We start from the raw sequence: 23,960 nt of genomic DNA on the forward strand, positions 1-23,960 counted from the left end.
AAAAAAGTTGATTGTTCATTTATTCCATGTTTAATTTTCCATGAAAAACTACTTGAGAAGAGTAGCTGTGGTCTCAAAGATTTTAAAATAAGTAGTCCAGAATAGATGAAAAGAAGTAAATGAATTGGTTTGTTAAATGTATATTGTAAAATCATGAAATATTAGTATTTTGATAATGAACTTTCCAATTCAACTAATACACCAATACATGCAAATGTTCATCGAAAAAGCTATTTTCTCCTTTTCAGTGCTGTATTTTAAATATGTGGGTTGGTGTAATTTAAATATTATATTATATTTCAAAATTAAATGATCTGAATATATAATTAAAATTACTGAAATAATTTACGTTTCCATTCAGGAATGCAAGAAGCCACATAATTTGTTAAATCTTAAAGATGATAATATACCATTTACATAATAACAATTAAATTCACATATATTTTTTAAAAGACAATTTTAAATCATACACTATGTTTATCATAAAATTGCTTTGGGAAGTCAAAACATGGCCACACGAATGATCACATTTACAAGAGTCCTGAGCAAAATGGTTTCCATTTTCTTGTTCTGAAACATTACAATACAGTATTACAGTAGTCACAGGTAACTTGGATGGAAGCTTTATTTTAAGGTGATTTTAATTGTTGTATTTTAATTGCTTCCACTCAAATCCAATTGCTTAATGAATCTTACAGTTCAAATGTTTCCAGTAATTATATGCTTTTGTCTTTCAGGTGGAATTACCTCACCTTCATGATTCTATAAAACTACTTAATACATTATTGAATCAATGTTGCTCATTTTCTCACTTTTAGAATCCATAATTATTCCTATTTTTCAACTTTCATATTTTATGATATGTAGTTTATTGAGCAGCTACATTCATAGACCTAATGCAGTTTTCAAGTTGGACCAAATGATTATTTTATCTCTTAAACTAATATAAAAAAGAACTATCATAGCAGTTTTATACTGATAAAATGTATCTTGAAACTTGCGGTTTTACTAGCAAAAAATGACCCTTGTTATCAGTAATGATTTAACTCACATTTTCATGTATTCATCGATTTTACTATATATTAGTTAATAGCAAATTTCTCTATCATGAGGATATTTCATTTATAAATTTTACATTCAATTTTATAGGTTTTAATTAAGCTTTTTATGTGCATATATGTGTGTCTGTGCATTTGTACTGTGTGCTTGCAGTGTCTATAGAAGCCAGAAGAAGGCAGTGAATCCCCTAGGGCCAGAGATTTATGCAGTTATGAGCCACTGTGTGGGTGCTGGGATCCAAACTCAGATCTTCAAGAGCAATAAGAACTCTTAACTACCAAGCCATTTGTCAAGCCCCAGTTTTAGTTGTTTATGTAAATAGATGGGAATTTCTCTTTATTTAGAAGTAATAGTATAATTTCAAACATTATTTATGAATTTTAACTTATAATAAGTTTATTACTTACAGTTGAAATAAGCCCTTCAAATTATATTCATAATTTACCAACCCACAGTATCTGTGAAGTAGCCATACACAAATTAGATCATGTTATTATCTTGTAACTCTTACAAACAAGATGGTATAAAATAGAGAAACAGCATAATAGGTAACACAAAGCAAGCAGCATTTTCTAATAAGCTGTGCTTTCCAAGGAAGTAACTAGAATTGGAAGAAATGAGTATTAAAAGGTTGTCTCCACAAGAAATAAAAATTCAGCCAATGATTCTGGTGTTGATTTCCCTTTTGTCAGTTATTTGTATGTTTAAACTTGTAACCAAAAGCTTCTAAGATACACATATTTATAATAAATCTCTCAACAGCTTTTTTTTCTTTCTCTCACTTACTTTGTGGCATGTAAACACCCTAGAACTTTTATCTCTCCATTATAACTCATTGGGAGTGTCATATTGATCAGAATATCTCTAGGAGGTAGCAAAGCAAGGAAAACCTCACATCAACTCATCATCATGCGCTTCTGCTATCTGTTCTTCATATTAAAGCGAGCATACGTCATGATAAAGGTTAAGCCATAATTCTGAAATCCTGCACGGCATGCCTTGCTTCCTTACTAAAACATCTCCTGGTGTTTTCTATAAACAGGAAGATGAGGTGAGGGAGAGTCGGTTCAGCTTCACCACTTATGGAATGGGGCCATGTCTGCAAGCAAAGGATGGCGTGCTCCCAAAGGGCCCCAACCATGCTGTCCAGGTAATGCCAAAGAGCCCCGAGGAAATGAGGAAGGTCTTCATCGACAGGGCCAAGAAGATTGACACCATCTCCCGAGCCTGCTTTCCTCTGGCGTTTTTGATTTTTAACATTTTCTACTGGGTTATCTATAAGATTCTTAGGCATGAAGACATCCATCAGCAGCAAGATTAAGCCTCTGAAGGCACACAAAAACACTGCAGTCAGAAAAAGTTTCCTTTCCATCAGAGTGTGTGTATGTGCGTGTGGTATGCAAATGACAGTCAATGCATTAAAGAGAGTACCGGGAAAGAATTTACTTTTATGTTCCCTGTAAAATAACGAGACAGATTTGTTCCTTTAAGGGATACAAAATGCATATTGTGAGGTCCTGTTTCATATTACTGCAAGATGGTCTGTTTCCTTCATAGTGTCAATGGGTGTTATATATGTTATACTAGCACATACAGTAGACATTATAACCACTTTGGGGTTTCTTGACTTTTTTAATTCAATTAAAGTAAATAAGGTGGAATCAAGACTAGCACAGTAAGATTCATGAAACAAGTATAATAAAATATTGAGACTAATAAAGGTAATAGTTTGAGATGTAAAGTATATTTTAAAAGGAAAGTGACAAGATTGTTCAGTGGCAACTTCATTTCAGTTAGAACACTGACCATTGGAACATTGTAGAACCAACATATACAGGAACAAATTATCAAATTCGATAGACAAAACAAAGGCCATCATGTAGGATATTAAATATCTCTCTGTGGAAATTTAAAATCAACAGCTTAAGCAATCATGCTTTGTAAAATATCTATTCATCTTTAAATCTCTAAGAATAAAGATAAAGATGTTGTGGGAGTCTTTGTTCTTAAATAAGTGTTACATTTATTTTTAATTAGTACCAAACACTGAAAAAAATCAGCTCATTAGTAATTGTTAAATTTAGTAGCAGCTTGTCTGAATGTTTGGTGATTTATGTAATTAAACAAATTCAATTAGATTTTTATACTTAGTTTAGAATGAGAATTTAAATATTAATATACTAAAGTACTTACATTTTGATATAAAAATTCAAGGAAAAATATAAATGGATTCATGGAAGATGGATTCTTTTTAATAAGAATCATTTTCTCATCTAAGTTACATAAGCCCAAAATACCTCCAAATAGCAGGAGAATGAATCAATGGAGATTGTTTTAATCTTTATAAGTTAATATATTCAAAATGTAGTCATTCACAAGTTGTGAGCATTTAAAAACAATTTTAATTGGGATGTATCCTTGGCCCATGCTATTATTTTAACTGACGTGGAGTTGTCTCGGTTCAGTCATACAGCAGCTACGAGTGCAAGGTTTATAATAGAATTCTTGGTAAAAATTAAACCAAGCTCTGACTCAGCTATTCTTTTTCTTAACTATTACTGCCATTAATATTATATTTGAAAAGCATTTAAAGTGATTTTAGATGTTTTAATTATTGATTATTCTAAGATTATATAAAGTGAAAGCATCAAAAATTTTAAAAATCTCTCAAATGTGTTGTAGAAAGATTAACTGTTTTTTAACCAAATGGTACTATTTTCTGACCTTTAACTGCTCTCAAAAGTCAAAGCAGAAACTGCCATTTAAAATGAAAAACTTTTCAATATTTCTGTAGTTTGGGAAACCCAATCATAGACTTTAAAGCTAAGTTTTGAAAAAGTAACCCATGCTAAGCAGTGCTTGCTAATAAAAGGCAAAGTAATCGCTTTTATGAGTAATTTACTTTTACAAGATAAGAGCATTGTGTTTGTGATTATATGCAGCCGACAAGTGAAATAACTTGTTACTGCATGCTTTCTTTGCTGAAAAAGTACACACCTAAAGGTTAAACATATGTGTCATTCTTTGTTATCTGTGAGCCAAAACCATCGAAATATATTCATGTATTAAATATAAGAACAAGATATGTTGTTTATGCTGAGAGTTAGCCAGAGGGTTTAAAGTAATGATGAACTACACCCCTTCAATGTTGGCAAAATGCTTGCATACATTGTCTCTACTTTATTTGTCTTATTTCAAAAGTATTCTGACATTACTTAAATTGAATAAATTCTGCCTGAAGCAAACAAAAGAAATACAACGATCACAAGCACAGATCTGCCCTAAAGAAAATCACAGGTGTGACTAGCTTTCATATTTGAGGTCATTACATGTCTGGTTTTTTTAATCTCTGAAGCTGAAAGGAAATATATGAGCCTTGACAAAATTTGTCAAGAATGACATTAGTTCTATGAAAATGTTGCTATCTCAAAAGTACATTTTTCTTTATCTTTCCTTATAAATAATTCTGCTTTCTATTATACTTACCCTGTCCTTCAACACGAAAAGTATAAATAGCCTTTTTTTTTTGAGGCAACCATTAGAAGGTAAACACAGCTGAATCAAAGGCACTTAAAGAAATGTGTACCCTCTAATGAACCAATGAGATATTACAGAACCTTTAAGACTGGAATAGTAACAACATCCTATGTATTTGACTCAATAGAACTGTGTCAAATGAGATTTTCTTTCTTAGTTCTGGAGATAGGAACCAGAGTCTGCTAAACTTTAGGGGAAAGCTTGCTAAGCCACAACCCGAGGGCAAAATCAGAATCTTTTAAATGAAAATCAGAAAAATATCAATGGTAAGATATAACTTAAATATGCATCTGCACCAACTATTGTTCCAGTGCAAAAGCTCCAGAGTATTCTAAATTAGCCATGAGGAAAACAATGGAGAGGGGTGCATGATGTTTGTTTCACTTAATTTTAAAATTTATTTATCTTAACTTGAAATATTGTTTCCACAGTACATGCATTTCTAGGTAGTCTGTTTTCTCATTAGTATAGATGTGCACAACTTTCTCTTTCTTTCCTGTCGGGGCCCAGGTTGGGAAAGGGCATCAGCACAAGAAGAATTCTGACCACCAAGTAGATTGCACTCTAGTGGTCCTGAATAGCTCCAGCTATCTTTGTATGTAAACAGAGTTTTTCTTACCAGGGTAACAGCTTTACTATTGGTTTCTATTTTTGTTTTTGTCTTTCTTTCTTCCTTCCTTCCTTCCTTCCTTCCTTTCTTCCTTTCTTTTTTTGAGACAAGATTTCCCTGTAGCTTTGGTGCCTGTCCTGGAACTAGCTCTTATAGACCAGACTGGCCTCAAACTCACCGAGATCCACCTGCCTCTGCCTCCCGAGTGCTGGGATTAAAGGCATGCGCCACCACCACCCAGGTTTTATTTTTGACTTTTAAGAAATACACTATATTTTAGGAATGCATCATAATCATTATAAAAGCCCCATTTTTCTCCTTCATGCTTCCCCGAATCCATTTTTCCATCCCCTACACAACCTTTACCTAGCACTTTGGCAGGTGTACTAAAAATTGGACCAGACACATCCTGCTCTTGCAGCACTTATGGCAGCTGGCAGAAACTTGCTGCTCCAAGTTAAAGAGTAGTAGATATCAGTACATTGCTTTAAGGACAAGAATATTCAAACCCAAACAATTCTTTTATGCCTGCAAGATACGTTTTTATACAGTTTCCTTTTCTATAAGAGGGTCCCATGTCTCAATCTCTCCGTAAAAGGTAGACTTTGATAAAGTACCCCTTTTCCATCCCATAGCACTATAGTTCTTCCACCAATATAAGGTCCTGTTGGATCTATCCATTCCATAATTTACATTATATTTGTTATCATTGATTGGTATCCAGAGAACTTACTCTCAACAGTTGGCACGATGCGTATTCCTGAGGCCTTTTCCTAATCCTGTGTATGCATGCCGTACTCTCCTCTCCAGCGCTGGGAGACATGGTTCATGTTCCAAGTGTTGTTTTTTCATATGTACCCATTACTTCCTGCCACTACAGGTCTGTGAGCCTCTTTCTCACAAGGTAGTTTTATCAACCTTTTACTTAGAAAAAATTTTAAAAACAAGACCCATTAATTTTTAAGTCAAAGAAATTCCCAGAATTAGGAGCTGTAGTTAGTAATTCCAGATTTAAAAAAAAAATGTAAAGCTTTAGCTCCCTGCTGATTCTAAAGAAAATATACATTTTTTAAAAACCCACAATTTCCAGGAGAAATTAATGCTTTTGTATGCGTGACTGACAAAGTAAAACCAAAAACTGCCAAAGTAATAAAAAATATAAGAGAAAAAAGAGCCTGCAAGCTGCAAAAAGTCAGCAAAGTCCTCTGCTAGTCTGTGGCCCCCTGGTTCCTGCCAACTGAGAGACCATCTCCACGAGTCTTGCCTTGTGGAGATCCAATGGACAGGCATTTATACACGGATGGAGACTAGGTTGCATGGCTCCTGACAATTTCCCAATCACTGCAAAGGTTATAGCTTTCTTTATGACTTACAGTATATGTTAAAACCACTGGAGAAATGGGAAACAAATGTTTAAATACCATCTATATTCTCTTTAGTTTTCCCATAACACATACCCCAAAAGCTAATCCAGCTCCCAGCTCTGCAACATAGAGAGAGTATCATGAATTCTAACCTTATTCCATAATAAATTCTTATTGTATGGATATATTCTAATAAACTTAATTTAAAATTTTCAATTATAAATGCATGATAACCCATAAATACATGATCACATGCATTGATTTTATGACTGTCCAGTATCTATTTAAGATAGTGGAAGTTATAATAAAAATTATGAAAAAAATATGTGTTTAACAGAAGATAATGATTTCTTAGCTACTCTAATATTTTTGTAACTGAATAGACTATTTGGATATAATTATCCATATCTTTCAGATTGTTTTAAAATTACTTTTGTCTCATTTATTGCAAGTATAGTCTTCTCATCATGATATACCTTAATCTGCTAGTTACTTGGGAAAAATGGATTATTGTGTTAGCAACTAAATTTCCTTTTGTTTATAAAGTGTGCACTCCAGGGAATTGATCTATGAGAAAATGAGAGGTAAGAAAAGTAAAATATGAAATATGTTGAATAGTAAAAGTTGGAAAATGGAAGCACTCCAATTCAATTCACTCCAAATAAATTTCACATATTTTACTGTGTAAACAACATCCCAGACTCTTTAAAAATAGCATCATATGCTCTGTATTCTCAGACAAATTGGTCAGGATTCACTGATACTAAAAAGGCAGAGACTATACGACAATAAAAATCGTGATCAGGATATTAGGGACATATTAGAATTATTTCTAACCATGCAGCAATTTAATTTGACAATCTACCAAAGACAATTATAATCAACAAAAGTACAACCCATAAACACAGGACGTGCTTTACTTCAGTGGGAAGATTCTTAAAATAGTGATTGAAAGATCTTTTATCTCATCTTTGAAACTGCAAGGCTCCTTTAATTAATGCTTACCAACCAAGCACAGTTATAATACTGACATTCCTGTCCTGTTAACTTGTACTCATTTTTAACAAGATAATTCTGATTGTATTGCCTACGATTAACTTCAAAGTTGAGCAATGAACTGTTATTGAAGCATTAATCCTTTTAGTTCTGTGACTTCAAGAGATTGCAGACTTGAGGTAAATGGCTGATTTTGTGCATTTTGGAAAAGAATTTAGTCATCAGAACTGCACAATATTTTAAATGCCTAAATTCAAGTCCTACAAAACTGAATCCAAGATTATCTAGTCTGCACCAAAATATCTAAATAAGTTCCCAAGCACAATGTCTTTCAAATAATTTTAACAAGAAAATCTTAGTTGAACTTATGTGAATAATAAATAAAATGAAGTACTGCCACAAAAATTAGAATTCTATAAAATACTTATATTTTTAATATAGCAAGTGACTCATATTCTCCATGATGCCATCAGAATTCATTGCTGTGTTTTCTTTGGGGGCTTATAATTCTATCCATAACACTACATACTAACTACAGGAATGCAGCTCAAGGGAGAGAGAGCTTGCCTGGCACAAAGAAGACCCAGGGTTCAATCCAACACTACTGACTATAATAATACACTGTTTAGACTGTCTCCTAGCTCTCATATAGAGACAGAGGATCTGTATAAGCCAAGGTTAGCTGTTATCCAAAAGGGATGTTTGATCCCTAAAAAGGAAATTTCACTTTGTCCCACTTAGAGTTCATTGTACACTACCTACACTGCCACTATTTGGACCATTCAATATCCTTATTATTATTTTATTTACTTAGGAAATTCACTGGGCACTTTGTCAAATATTAAGATGTATTCAGTCTTACAAAATAGTTAAATATAAAACTGTTTATTTATTAAAGTGAATTAGTAAAAGTTCTATGTAAACTATTTACAATAACTTAGTTTCTTCCTATAACTCAGCAATTATTTTAAGCTAAATATTTTTAAATGCATTTCAGATATAAAGATAGATAAAATCTTTAAAGAAATACAAATTAAAAAACTGAAATAAACATAATGCTTTTTATTTAGAATAATAGTGTAATTCAAATATAATGTCCTAATTAGGTTTTATTTTAATACTTGATTTTTCTCTAAAGTGTTTAAGGAAAGACATCATCAGAGAATTTGAGTTCTACACACAGTGTCTAGCCAAGCTGTTAACATACTGGAGGAGTAAGGAACTCTGAATTAAATGCCAAAAGTAAAAACTGTACTTGGACTTGTTTGAATAATTTAGCATTTCTTTACTGTTTCATCTTTATGAATTATGCAAAAGCTTTTTTTTAAGCTTACACTTAAATGTATGAGGAGTGATGATACTTTGGAAAATATAGTGAAGCATCTTGACATTTTGGGGGTGTTATGTAATATACTGTGGGAACCAAAATAAAAAGAAACCATGTCATATATTTTTCGATGAAATCGCTTTACATGATGTGTCGCGACTTCATATTCATGAGAAAAGATGATCTATAAAACTATACCACAGAAAAGTATTGCTATTTTATTATGCTAATTATTTTTCTGTACATCTGAGGTGTGTCTTTCTGAGTGGCATATTTGAGTACTTTATTCTGTCCAGATTTATGTCACAGTTTCCAAAACATTATGCTTTAAATGTATTAAAATGATATGCACGATTTTATCAAATTGCTGTTTGTTATATTACCGTTAGTTTAATTTTACAGCTAGCAGATTCTCTAATAATCATTAACTTGTGAATAATATATGGTCTTCCTCGTGTAACCGCAGATAATTTAATCAGAAATAGAATAAAAATTAATTTTTTTTCAAGATGGTGATTCTCTTTTTGTCTAATTATTTATAGAGAAACTTTATCAAAGAATTACATTATCTTATTTTAAAAATCATACTCCACTTCTCCCATTAGAAACTATCACATCTGGGATTTTTTTTAATTAAAAATTTCCGCCTCTTCCCCACCTCCCATTTCCCTCCCCCTCCCTTCATCTCCCTTCCCCTCCCTCTCCAGTCCAAAGAACAGTCAGGGTTCCCTGCCCTGTGGGAAGTCCAAGGTCCTCCCCGCTCCATCCAGGTCTAGAAAGGTGTGCATGCAAACAGACTAGGCTCCCATAAAGCCAGTACATGCAGAAGGATCAAAACCCAGTGCCATAGTCCTTGGCTTCGCAGCAGCCCTCATTGTCCGCCACGTTCAGAGAGTCCAGTTTGATCCCGTGTTTTTTCAGTCCCAGTCCAGCTGGCATTGGTGAGCTCCAATTACACCAGCCCCACCGTCTCAGTGGGTGGGCGCACCTCTCCCGGTCCTGACTTCCTTGCAACCTACCCCAGGATCCAGCAATACCACTCTGGGGAATATACCCAAGAGATGCCCTATCATACTACAAAAGCATTTGTTCAACTATGTTCATAGCAGCATTATTTGTAATAGCCAGAACCTGAAAACAACCTAGATGCCCTTCAATGGAAGAATGGATAAAGAAAGTGTGGAATATATACATATTAAAGTACTACTCAGTGGTAAAAAAAAATAATAAAATAAAATAAAAAATAATGACATCTTGAATTTTGTGTGCAAATGGATGGAAATAGAAAACATTATCCTGAGTGAGGTAACCCAGACCCAAAAAGATGAACATGGTATGTACCCACTTTTAAGTGGTTTCTGGCCATAAATAAAGGACATTGAGCCTATAATTCGTGATCCTAGAGAAGCTAAATAAGAAGGTGAACCCAAAGAAAAACATATAGTTATCCTCCTGGATATTGGAAGTAGATAAGATTGCAGGACAAAAATTGGGAACTTGGGGGTGGGGATAGGATGGGGGTAAGGGGAGAAGGGGAGAGACAAGTAAGAAAGGGAGGATGGGAAGAGCTTGGGGGAATGGGATGGTTGGGATAATGGAAGGTTGGATATGGGAGCAGGGAAGCATATATCTTAATTAAGGGAGCCATTTTAGGGTTAGCAAGGGACTTGACTCTAGAGGGGTTCCCAGGGGTCCATGGAGATGTCCTCAGCTAGTTTCTTGGACAGCTGAGGAGAGGGAGCCTTAAATGACCCTATCCTATAGCCATACTGATGAATATCTTGCATATCACCATAGAACCTTCATCTAGCGATGGATGGAGATAGAGACAGAGACCCACATTGGAGCACTGGACTGATCTCCGAAGGTCCAAATGAGGAGCACATCTGGGATTTTAAAGCCCAAAAAGATTGATATCTGTCAGGGTACTTCCTTTTATACTAACACAGAATATAGACCTTGCAGCTAGAGACTTTGGCTCGAGAGCCTATTTCTTAACAGTTGTTCATTTGACTTTTAGTTGATTTTTTCACAGACACTATTTCTAGATAGGGTTTTTGGTTAAGTTTTTATTTCTTTAGTCTTCAAACTTATCTTGTTCTCCACACAATGAAGTCTGAATATACCTGTAGTGCAGTAGAAAATAAATGGTAGAAATTTTAACATTTAAAATAATTTAAAACTATTATTGCAGGGCACAGGATTATAACATGTCTTTTATTGTTGCAGGACTGTAAATTTATTTGTGACAACCTTTTCTATAACCTTAAAGATTTACTGCACAAGGTTCAGTAAAATTTGTAGATTGAAAATTCCTTGCTAAATTGTTACATATTTCCCCAATTAGCTGGCCTTTGTTAACTGTTTTAATGGTTCTCATTTTACTATCAGTAAAATCTCTTGACTGAAACAGGGCATTAAATAAAATCATTTCAAAAAATAAGGGCTAGAGGCATCAACAAAATATGCAAATAAAATATTGAAATTAATTGTGACTATACTAACAATTTAGAGAAATTTATTGGAGAACTAGGAGCTTTCAAATCAATTTTATTACTATAATTTAAAATTACCATCATTATTTTGACTATATTTATCATTTTCAATATCACCAAATGTTTAGTTTGCTCCACATAATTTTTCTCAATTTACTTCTGTCAACAACTGCTTCCTTCCTTAATCAAATGACCTTTGAAATCTGTTTCCTCTCCGTTATGTTATATAAATTGGAGTGACCAATTACTCATTCACAGCATCTAAAATTAGAAGGAAAGTAGAGTTGTAGAACTGTGATATGCTAGAAATATTTACCTGTTTAGTTTATAGTGTTGTCTTCCGTCTGAAACCGCATGCTGCATTGCCCAGCTGCTGCTTATCAACTCCTCTACTACCATCTGAAAAGTCACTGAAATAAACTAAGCTAGGGTTCTGTTGAGAAAACCAGCCCTACGTGCAAGCTAGAGCAGTGAGGGCAAACTTTACCCTAGAAGATTTACAACGGGAATAAACACTCGTCAGTATGAAAAGGACAGTTGGGGATCCACTGCACAGGCATGGGTCAGTGAGTAGAACATTCCTTAAAAAAATATCGTGAGAATCAGAGGGATTCTAGCCAAACTGACTCAGCAACATTCCTGATGAAAGCAAGGTGAAGGTAAAGATGTGATAGGTGAGGATAAGAAGTTTGACCAGATATCAAAGGTGGTTTGGGTTTAAAAAATAAGTAACCTGCCAGAATCCTTATTAAGACTGAACTATGTAGTCCAAAGACAGATAACAAGTTAGGGAGTACTCACTAAGGGATCAGAGAAGAAAATGACCAAACTTTGGTCAAGGAAGGAGTTTTGTGTCCTTCAATGAACTTATATCAGATCATTATATATGTATGAGGGATCTCTCTGAAACAATGTTATCCACATAATGGGCTGCTAAACCTTAAATATCATATACCCACCAATGAGCAGCCTTGCTCTTGTAAACACAATCTGTTTCAAACCATTCATCATAAATTGATTTTCTATGTCAATGGCATGCTGATTTTCTATTTAGAAGGAGAGAAACATAAAATTATTCCAAATAACATGCTACAAAATGAATGGGTAGCATATTATTGACTCAGATATACTCATCCATACCTAATAATTTATTTGTGTGGCTTCATCTCATTTTTATTTCAGAGAAACAAATACGTAATGCAAATGCAGATACATATGTCTATACACATAGATAACACAGAGGCAAGAGAGCAAGACAAAGTAGAGAAGCAGAGAGAGTGAGATATTTCTTCATTTTCAAATTGACCTAACTTGAAATCTATATTCTGTGGGAGTTGTTGCTTAAAATGGTAACATGTCCCTTCTGGGATTAAGAATCAAAGAACATGGGATAAAAGATAAATACCAAACAAACTGACAGTCTTCATATTGTCGAACTTTTTAACAAAGACAAAAATAAGAGCTCAAAACCTAAGTTTTACATGTCAAAAGATCCTTAAAAATAGATGAAATCCCCTGAATGAAGTAACTGTATTCAGTTATACTTTATTTCATAAATAGCAGGGTCAATGTTAAAAGCATAACCGATAAGATTATTTTCATCCCTTGGTACCTCTTTGTCTTCTTATTCAATGTTTTATAATATATAATATATATACAATAAATATATATATTATATATATAATATATATATTGCTTTAGTCCACGCAAACCACAATGAAACAGGAAGGCCACTCCCCCTTTCAGAGCAACACGGTGAAGAAAATAACATTTCAAGGAACTGCAGAACACAGAAAAACAAGACAAAAAGCCAAAGGTTTGTTTTATATGCTTTTTCTACTTGTGCTTTTTACAAGTAATCAATAACCTCTAATCAAGACCCAATTGCTTTACAAAATGATGGTATTTAAATTGATGCCTTGACTAAAGCCAGTCCAGTATTAGATTTGTGTTTCTTTCTTTCAGAGGCAAAGAAAAACGGCATGAAGTAAGAGGTGGTAGAAGGGTCTCTGTAACTGAGTATAAGTAAAATTTTTCTTCACTTACTGATAGCTTGTTTACTTTGTGAAAGTTAAATAGTGAAAGGTTAGAATAATCCATGAAGGTGCTGCTATTTTAAGTGATAAAAATATGCATAAAAACATCATATTGAAATAACTAACCTAACAGAATTGCAATACATTCTGAAATCAAATATAAAGTTACACTAATCATGTGGTTATATTTAATGTTGTTAATATAGTTTTGCTAATTGCTCTATTATTACCAATCACATATGCTTTTCAATGCACTGTATTCGATGTTCCTATTAATTAAATTAAATTTATTATTGGTATATGTATGTGTGCATGTGTGTGTATACACACTTAAGAGCATGGGGAAATATGATAGACCATGAATGTTCGGACTTCTACATTTAGGATTAGGTATCTCTTTCCATAATGGTTTCCAAGTCTTAAATCCATAATCTTAGTCTTGTGGGGAAAGTATCTTTACTTGCTGAGCCAATTATCAGCCAATTTCTGTAAAGAGAGATTGTGCTTTTGTTTCCCAGTCACCCAGACCTGAATAATCACACAGAAACTATATTAATTACAACACTTTTTGGCCAATGGTTCAGGTGTATTCTTAGCTACCTCTTATATCTTAAGTTAACCCATTTCTATCAATCTATGTATTTCCACGAGGCTGTGGCTTACCAGTAATGCTCTGACACTTTCTCCTTTGACAGCTACATGGCATCTGTTTGACTCTGTCTACTCTCTATAACTTTATCTCTGTTCAGAGTTCTTGCCTCACTACTCTGCTAAGCCATTCATCAAAACAACTTTATTCATCAACCAATAAAAGCAACACATATACAGAGGACATCCCATGTAAATTTTATGTTCTTTCCATAATAAAATATTATTATCTCACATACTGTCATTGCATGTTTAAGTTCCTATGTTATCAAAGTATTTGATCCTCATCATTCAGAGCTATAAGAAGAATAAGAGCTGGTATTTTGTTTTCTATTGTCATCACCTACCCAATATGCTGCTCCCTAAAAGAAGTTGCTATAACTCCTGCACCATTTTATCTGAGAATTGCAGTGACCAACTTGGTTCCTACTGAAAGGTATTTAGTACATCAGCCAATGATTGCAGGTGACAATAAGCTTTTCTGACACCTTCACACCTTTAGCTTCAAGCAAGTCATTCAAAGTGTATGAAAAGCAATTATTCACATCTGGAATAGACTTTTGATCTGAAATATGAAATTTTAGATCACATGTACAATATGCCTAAAGTTCCTATATTTAAAAATATACAACACTGTTTTAATATCTTGCAAATTTACACAGAACCTAAACCACAAGATGGCTCCCTTCCATTGGTATGAGAACTCTAAACGCCACTCAAAAAAAAACAAGTCAATTTTACTGATGATTGATGGCAGTGGTTTGTCATAATGGGCTATATTAAAGTAAAAAAAAAGCAATAAACATATGCAATGAGTCAGATAATTTGATATATTAACAATACCACAAGTTTTGGGAAGTAAACAAATTATAGATCTTGTTTTACAAATAACAACATGAAACCTAAAGAAATGAAACAATTTTGATTAATATTAGTAGTTATTAGCTATTAATGCCAATATGTATTCTTGATGTTCACATTGTAGTAAGAAGAATTAGATTTTACAAAGTAATAAAAACATTGATATTTAACTGTAGAGACTGGTTTACAATAAAGTCTAAGAAAATATGAATTGAAAAATATAAAGCTCAGAGAAATATAAATTATAAAAGAAAAGAAATCTCAATGGTACAGTGGAAAATGTGCCAAGCCATTGATTTTGCTTCTGTTTTCAGTTCCCTTAAGTGTTAATTAATGTTTAATCAGCACTAGGCACAACATTGATCTCTTCAGCCCAGCCACAGTAGAGGTCTCTCTCTCTCTCTGTGTGTGTGTGTGTGTGTGTGTGTGTGTGTGTGTGTGTGTGTGGTAAATAATATGGTCAACAAAATGTGCAAAGATCTTATCACCTTGTGTAACCTAACATTGAACCATGTTCCACATCTCTGTGGTTTATGGTTTTCTAAAGTTGAATGATGCCAAAACATTGGAAATGTTAGATTTAGTTAATTTAATTTACAAAGAGAACTAAAATAAACCAAGATAATTCATGTGTAGTTTCTTCAACATTCCAGTTCTAGAAGTTTCCATTTTAAAATATTAACTTAATTGGTCTAATTTCTTTGAACAAGTTAACTCACTACTAATCTTACAGAAGATGCAACCCAAGTTTCTAAAATATGTTTGATAAGTAATTATATATATATTAATATATGTTATCAAATAATTAATTTTAACTTTGTAATATTATCTGCTTTATTTTGTTATATGGTTTAAAAATCTCTTCCACCAAAGGCTAAAGAGATTGCTCAGTTATAAAAGAGTTTCACACATACATAGAAAACTGAATTTAGATCCCCGACACCTGTTTAAAAACTCAGCCATAGCTGTGAGTGCTTATAATCACTGCTATGGGGAAACAGACAGAAGAATCTCCATGACCTGGTGGCCAGCCAGTCTAGATGAACTGATGACATCCAGTTTCCAAGGGAGGCTTTGTCTCAAAAACTAAGGCAAAGAACAATTAAGAATGACGTTCAATATCAACATCTGGCCTCCATGTATTTGTTCATGCACATGAACACGTATGCACATTCCCCACACATATAATGTTCATCTCAAAGTCATAAATATCTTAAACTTAAGTGCCAGGTGCAGTAGCATACACAATTAATCCCAACACACAGGAGGCAAAGACAGGCAGATCTCTATGAACTCAAGACCAGCAGGGTTTACGTAGAGAGTTCCAAGTATGTGTATACATTGTGTGTTTGTGTGGGTGTACATGTGTACAGTTTGCCACAGAGGCCAGAAGAGAGTGTCAGATCCTGAGTTATTAGCACAAGTGACTGTGAGTCGCCAGACCTGGGTACCAGGGATTGAATTCCGGTCCTTTGAAAGATTAACAAGTACTCTTAACCATTTAGCTTTCTCTTCAATCCCATAAAATGTTGTTTAAAAAAGTATAAATAACCTTCAAACATCATCGTAATAGGAAAACATAGGGATTGACATCAGCCATGAAAATCCATGTTTAGTTTATTAAGGTGCATCTACTGGAAAAAGAGAAGGGTCAGAAAATTATTTTAAATAAAATGGTGTTTAAAAATTAATTTGAGCATTTTAGAGTTGTTCCCCTTTAACATGTATGTATTTCCTTAAACACACATTTATTCATTAAGAGGCTGGCAATTAATTTTATGGCCTATTTGATATTTAGTGTCAGTGTTGAAACCATTTTAATTTCAGTTTAAGTATATTTACTAACAAAATATTACTAAAATATTGCTGCAACTTATAAATGGCGTCATTTTCAAAACCTGAAAAGCAAACACAAAAGCCAAAATGACAGAGATGGTTACAATATGCCGTGTAAGTTTTAGAACAGAAATGTCTTTACGTGGCTCCTGACAAGTTAGGAATTATTATAAATTTAGCAAGACAAGAGTTCAATTAAAGCTCAGCCAAATGTGTTCTACTCCTTTGCCCCTTCCACATTTATTGCCCCCCTTGTCATCTCGAGGTTTTAAAATTTAGATGACACTAATCAGGTCCAAGAACCCTGATCCAGAGACATCTACTAGAACAACAAAAATGCAAAGCAAAGAAAAATCCCATGCTAAATGAGACAATGAGTCTGCAGAAAGCAATGTAAACTCAGGGAGTATCTCTAGTCAACTCTAAACAAGGTTGGTTCTCCCAGTCTTCTCTAATGGGAAAAAAAATTTAGAAGTTGCAAAAAAAATGTGTATTTCTTGGATGCTAAAGACTAATGGTTTTCACAGTCTCCATCAATGGAGAAATTAAAAGGTTTCAGAACAAAGATCAGGATCAATTGAAAACTCACATATTCACTATTATCTATATTTTTAGTATGACAGTACATATTTTCTTTATTTTCATTATACAGTCATTAAAACTGCATTTCTCATTGGAGGGCTATTTATTATTTAATAGAACCATTAATTATTCTTCAAACTTGAACACTAAGAATTATTGTCATTTTGTAAATAAATCAATGGACTCTACTCAGCTAATAATTGCTGGTGATTATGAAAACAGAGACAATGCCAGGCTGATCTTAGCTTACCTTTCTTAGTCATTGTTTTAAACTAACTATAAATATTTTTTCCTTAATATAAAACCAAGCTAGTTTGTGGCATGTTAAATTTCCTGATCCCCAAAACATTCCATGTTAGAGAGTGTTGCACTATTATTGTTAATAGATGAAGACAATCATTAGTGCATAACAAATACCTCTCAAAATTCAAGAGTTATAGCCCAACACATGTCTTTAAAAAGGGAAATTTAGAGGAAAAGAAACTATAAATCAAAATAAAATAGTAAACATTTAATATGGTTTAAAAGATTACTAAAATATAAAAATTAATTTATGACAAGAAATATAGTAAGGCAGACTTTAACTGACTTCTAAATGTGCTCATATTGTTGTCAAAATTCAAATTTGCAAATACTGCTGCCATGACAAGGCTGAAATTGTTTATACCAATTCCTCCTAATTCTGTCACCCTGGAGTTTCTTTAATTTGTGAGACATGTACAAAAGAAGCTTTACCAACATTCGCATTTTGCACGTTACAATTCTTTTTATAATAGTGCATCTTAATGGGACATATATAACAAACTTATAACAAATATTGCATCAATGTGGCTACTGTGATAAACATTATATGTGGATTCTAAATATGTATATAGTTTCAACAACATAATAAATCTTCACATAAACAGTCAACTGAAAATAGAAAAATGTTACCTTGAACAGTATTTACTGCGTGGCAAAGGCAAAGTAATATAGAAGAGTTTCTCAACCGTATTATATAACAATATAAGTACTCTTTTAGAAGAATCTCTCTTGGGCCCAAGGCTATATGTGTGACATCAATTCAGCCCTATGACTCATAACTCATGACATAAATAAGACCTGTTAATGTGCATATTCCTCTGAAAGTCACCATGACTCACCATGAGGTTAGCATATGCTGCTACATTATGCAATTCTACAAACATCTCATTGCTGTGGAGTAATTGTCCTACCAATCATTCCACTCTGCGGCAACCAGCATCACAGGCAAGCAGAAGTTAAACCGAAGGTGTAACAAAGCCAGTTCTTTGTCTGTATGCTGCTGTAATGATGAACATTGGAGTCCTATTGAAGAGGTGAAAGACAAGTAGTAGCTTAGAGAGTCCTGGGCTTATAAATGTGACCACTAGAAACGAAAAGTGGATTCGCCATGGCTGTTGTTGCAAAGAGTAGTCCAGAGAAGATGCTGAGAACATCAGTTTCAAAACTTCACCACCTAAATCAAAGAGCTGAGGTTGGAGAAAGTGAAATACATGGAAGACATCTAATAATAATATTATTCAGCCATTGTTTCAGAAATCTTTTACCACTGGCTTTCAGTTCCCAAAAAAATAAATAAATAGAAAGGTGGCTTTATAAGTATTTGCAAAAAATTTACCACATCAGTATCTGAAAATGATGCCTATTAAAATGAAATAAAAAGAACATTTTACTCCACACTCAGACTGCCAGGATCAAAGGATCACTTGGATTAGTTAAGGTGATGCTTACTGTAAAGATATGGACAAAATTATAAATGATCTTGGCTTTCAGAGTGTAAGCTTCAGGAATGTGAGAAATCCATGGTTCATTAGCTTATCCTCTTCAACAAATATGCATTGACCGACAGTCACTTGAGAAGCCATCATGGGATAAGTAGCGAACAGAGCATTCATTGCAGAGCTGGTCTTTCTAGAAACTGGGAAGTCATTCAAGACTTACAGCAAACACTGGCAGTAACTAACTATGATCACATTCTCATGCCTCTGTACATGGTTTCATTACTAAGACACTTAGACACTTGCCATGGCTTTCCCAGTTATAGTCCCTAGACTTCACAGTTCCAATTCTCAAAAATGGAAGTAGGTAGCTCACTCGCCAGCTGCAATACTCAGAGTCATGCACTGGCCTCCAAACACATAAACACACATATTCATAAACATTTTCAGACATATGAACATGGAAATCCACAAATAACTACAATTTAAAATTGAAATTATCATGTCTTAACATTACTTCATAATTTGGTATGTAAACATTATAAATGCAACATTTTAAAATTCAATCACAGTATATTACTGGAGAATGGTAGTTTTGTTTTTATACTTTTAAAATTTAGTATAAAAACTTTAGAAAACTGTCAAAGGTTGTACTTTACTTTTCTCTTCAAATATGGATAATAGAGTAAGAATCTGACAATACTTGAAAATAGAAGATTTAAATACTACAAAGCAAACTGAACTTAACTCTTGATAGCAGTAGTAAACATGGAAGTCTAGTGGTACCAAAGTTAAACACTTAATTCTTATGAACTCACGCTAAATTTAAGAAAACCAACTACAATAATAAAACTATGGAAAATGATAATAAATAATACTGCTTTCATATTACTCTCATGTAATTTGCTAATTTCTTAAAGTAGGTTTGGATCAAAATTTAATTACCAAAGGTTTTGTATGATGTTCTTGAAACAATATAATATCATTATACAGAACATTTTTGTCCTTAAACTTCCCTTCTTACCTCCCAAAGGAAGTGTTATACAGCCAAACCTAGTAGACATTGCTGTGCTTTGAATTTTATGGTTCTTTCTATGGCAGTTGTATTCAATTTTAGCTTTCTTTCATGTGTTATTGTCAGAAAATTTCACCCTCTCAAAACCTTTGACAATTATTCATGTTCTAACAAATTTCCACTAGGTATTAAGACTCCAATTCACATATGTTCCAAATTCCTCATAGCTCCCTTATAAATACAGAAAAATCCTTTCTAAAATCAGTTGCCATAATTAAAACCATAATTTTCCACATTTCTTTTCTGTCAGACAAAACACCAGAAAAGGCTGTAGTTTTCAACTGTTTGAAACTTCTCACTTTTTCCATCAGCTGCTGAATTCCATTGATCGTGCGTGTTCCTCTCCTGGTATTTCTGCTACTCAGCACTCAACTTTTCACACGTGGATTCCAAACTGTTTTCCCTATCTCAGGTTTTAAGTACAGGCCTAGGGCCTAGCCCCAGACAATGCATCTTTGGAGAACAACATCCAGTGTCATTGTTTAAAAAATCCTTAGGCCTTTCATCATCTGGAACTGACGCACTAGTCAGAGGACTCACATGAAAGGCACACGTAATCCAGATGAGCCACATTACTTACAGTTTTTCAGACATTATCATATGTCAAGGGGACCTTTATACACCGCGTTTTCTCTGCCTACTTTGTGTGGCTAACACTGTGTTACCATCTATAGTACTCTATTCCCTTCAGAAAATACTGTAATACATAATAAAAACATACTGATTGTTTCAAAGCTTTTCACTCCGGTTTGTTTCTGATTTCCAAAATGTCCCTTGTAAAAGATTTCTATAGTTGCTGTCATACAGTTATTTATTCTCTTGACTATTTCCCCAAATTTACTACAGAGCTTATGAAATCAAACCATTGTAGTTTTGAAAATTTATAACCATATAAATAACATATAAAAGTGAGTAAAGATTCAGCAAATAATTTAATAGATGAAGTAGTAAACATATTAGAGAAAGACCCTGACAATCCTGAGAAATGGTGAAAACATAGGATGAAATGCCAAACTCAACCTTACAGTCAGTATTACAGAATCCATTCTATGGACACAGAGAAGAGAATGAAATTTCCATGTTGCTAACATACGCTTTCATCTTCAATTTTATTCAGTATTAACGAGGCTACAAATACAAAAATAGCTTTGTTTAACTTTCTAACAGAATTAAGACCAAATGCGAAGTAAGTTACAGCATCCTGAACTAGGAAATCAGTCAGCCATGCTATGTTCACAATACCCAACCGCGAGCGATACATGTTTGCTCCACTTTCATGAGACATTCTGTTATTAAGATGTGTTCAATGAGCTGCAAGCTTTCAAGGTTAACTATCTAAAATATATGCTGGCAAAGTATTGTATAATTAATTGTGATTCTGAATAAAATTTAAGTTGATATATTTTGTACAGCATGAGAAGTCTCATGAAAGCAATAGTTCATATATATATATATGCATTATATTTATTAAAGTTAAAATTAAATAAGATTAAAGTTTATGCTCAGTACTATAAAAAAAATGTTGTTCAAGTACTATAACTTTGACCTTTAGATGTTTGGGGTTTAGGCATAAGATAGTTTTCTTTCATAAAAATCATAAAATACTTCAAATGAAAAAGATTCATAAAAACACTTCAAGTGAAATGTAGGGTTTTGAATATATTAATGCATATAGCAGTCCCCCTTATAGATAAGGAGTGTTTCAAGACCTCTACTAGAAGTTCAATGACAGACAATACAAAAACTTGAACAGATTACATTCTTTTCTTTTGCTAGTTGAAGAACAGCCACCTTTTCACTTAAACGGGGGTCCTTTACTGTACCCCTTGGCAATCCAAATCACTGTTGTCACAATTAGTGTGCTTCAGTGATGTTACAATTACCATAAAAGAGTTCGTGAAGAGAAACGCTGTGATACTGCACACAATAGTCAACCCCACAAAAGTGTCTATAAGTAACTAACAGATGCATAGCACATGCAACATGGATGTGGTGGACACAGAGTGATTCTGATGGCATGTAATTTGAAGTAGAATCTAAGATCTAATCTTGCTGTGCCTAGAGTGAGTTGTGCTATGAAAAAGCAAAACCAGGGAAATATCTAAAACTTTTCAATTCTCTATGTCTGGTGGTTCGCCGTAGGTAATTAAAATGGTGGAAACCATACCCACAAAGCGAGGACCACTGCTCTCCTTGAGATCTAACTACAAGGTGTGAATACGATGGACCTATCCCAGTTCCACAAGGGAGGAGATGAATTTGTACTTGGATAAATTTTACAACTTGAAATTAGCACCTAAGGATAGGCTGAACAGAAAAGCACGTGGATAAACAGATAGAAAAAGGAAAAGTGAAGAGAAACAGAGACAATGGTGCAAATGGACAGTAGAGGAGAAGACAGTGTGAAATCACATTGGTCCCTGGCTGATCCAACATGCACCTGTTGTGCAGTAAAATAATTAACGCATCCAAAAAGACAGAAATGAGAGAAAAGAAATCGCAAGAATCGCAGAATTCTCTCTGGTAACATTGAGATAGCTTTCTGTCTGCTTCAGCCTGACTCATTCCTCTCGGTTCCTACTGAGATGGATGACTATCTCTCCTAATGCCCCCTTACACCCACGGTGGCTTATGCACAAAAGGGAGGACTATCCCACAAAACCTGTTCTAAGAAACAGACCGGAACATTTGAACCCAGTTTTCTTTTTGTTTTGTTTGTCCTGAGATTCTCGGCATGAGTCTAGACTTTTGATAATATTTGCCTCTTTGTTTCTAGCCTTTTCACTTGACTGGGCTCTGACATACCTAATAAACTTCTGTGTGTAAATCTGCAATTCTTAGTTCTTCCAGGAGCTGACCTGTGCATTCCAATATGTTTCTAACAGTTATATGCATAATGTAAGCAAACAGAGACATCCGGCAGAGAAGATGGCCTGAGAAAATTTCCCGAGATACTAAATAAATGCCTAAGTTTTAGGAACTACCTACCATGTAACATTGAGAAAGGACAGCAAACAAAGTCCAACAGAACTAAAAGCAAAAGTCAATGATACACTGGGGTCCCATGACAATATATGGGAGAATTAAAACAAATGATAAATAACAAAATTTGTAAAAACAACAAATATGGCCACTATAATGGCCAAGATGAATAACTGTCTATGTTAAAATACAATATATAGACAAGCTATTAAACATAACCTGGGCAGCTACTGATTCAGAATCGACATACATACAAATCTCCATGTGAACAAAATCCCCTAAGTGCCCTGCTTACAATCAAATTCAGTGTTTCATTACCTAGTGATCATCATTGGACCTTCTCTACATGAATCTTTAATATTTTTTTGACATTGATAAACTGCGAGGGATTTTAGACTCAAAAGCTCCAAATGTATATGATCTGTTCTCATTCTCTGTGATTATTTTGGTATGGTCTAAATCTAACCTAAAACTTGTAAATATGTATTCTTCACGGAAGAAAAAACACACAAATAGAACTCCAAGTTACCAAAGCATACCTTTCACACGACTGTATGTAGTTAAGGAATGCCATTCCTTTTAATAATTCTATCCTGCGTCCTATTTCTCAGAAGAAACAAAGAGGGGTAAACGGGCAGGGGCCAAGTCAGCATATAAATGCTGCCTTGAGGTTGGTCCTTGGCATGCTATAGTATATATATATATTGTAACCTTACACTGCTCTCTTTGTTATCTTCAGTGTTTCCTTTTGAAACTGACTTTTTTTTGTTCTATTTTGCAGTAGTAATACTCATACTTTTGCCCGTCTTGACA

The 23,960-nt window shown here is 33.9% G+C and overlaps 1 protein-coding gene across 1 annotated transcript in view; it reads left to right on the forward strand.

Moving 5' to 3' along the window:
* The window catches only part of Glra3 (glycine receptor alpha 3), a 138,336-nt gene extending 128,945 nt beyond the window's left edge, over positions 1–9,391 (forward strand). The window contains exon 10 of the mRNA XM_041673841.1: positions 2,102–9,391. Coding sequence (XP_041529775.1) covers positions 2,102–2,380 — 279 coding nt within the window. The 3' untranslated portion in view covers positions 2,381–9,391. The remainder of the gene's footprint in view (positions 1–2,101) is intronic.
* Positions 9,392–23,960: the final 14,569 nt, after the last annotated feature.

This window comes from Microtus oregoni, unplaced genomic scaffold (genome assembly GCF_018167655.1).
Source record: "Microtus oregoni isolate MIOR12 unplaced genomic scaffold, Mior012 000024F_ref0000369, whole genome shotgun sequence".
NCBI classification, from domain to species: domain Eukaryota; kingdom Metazoa; phylum Chordata; class Mammalia; order Rodentia; family Cricetidae; genus Microtus; species Microtus oregoni.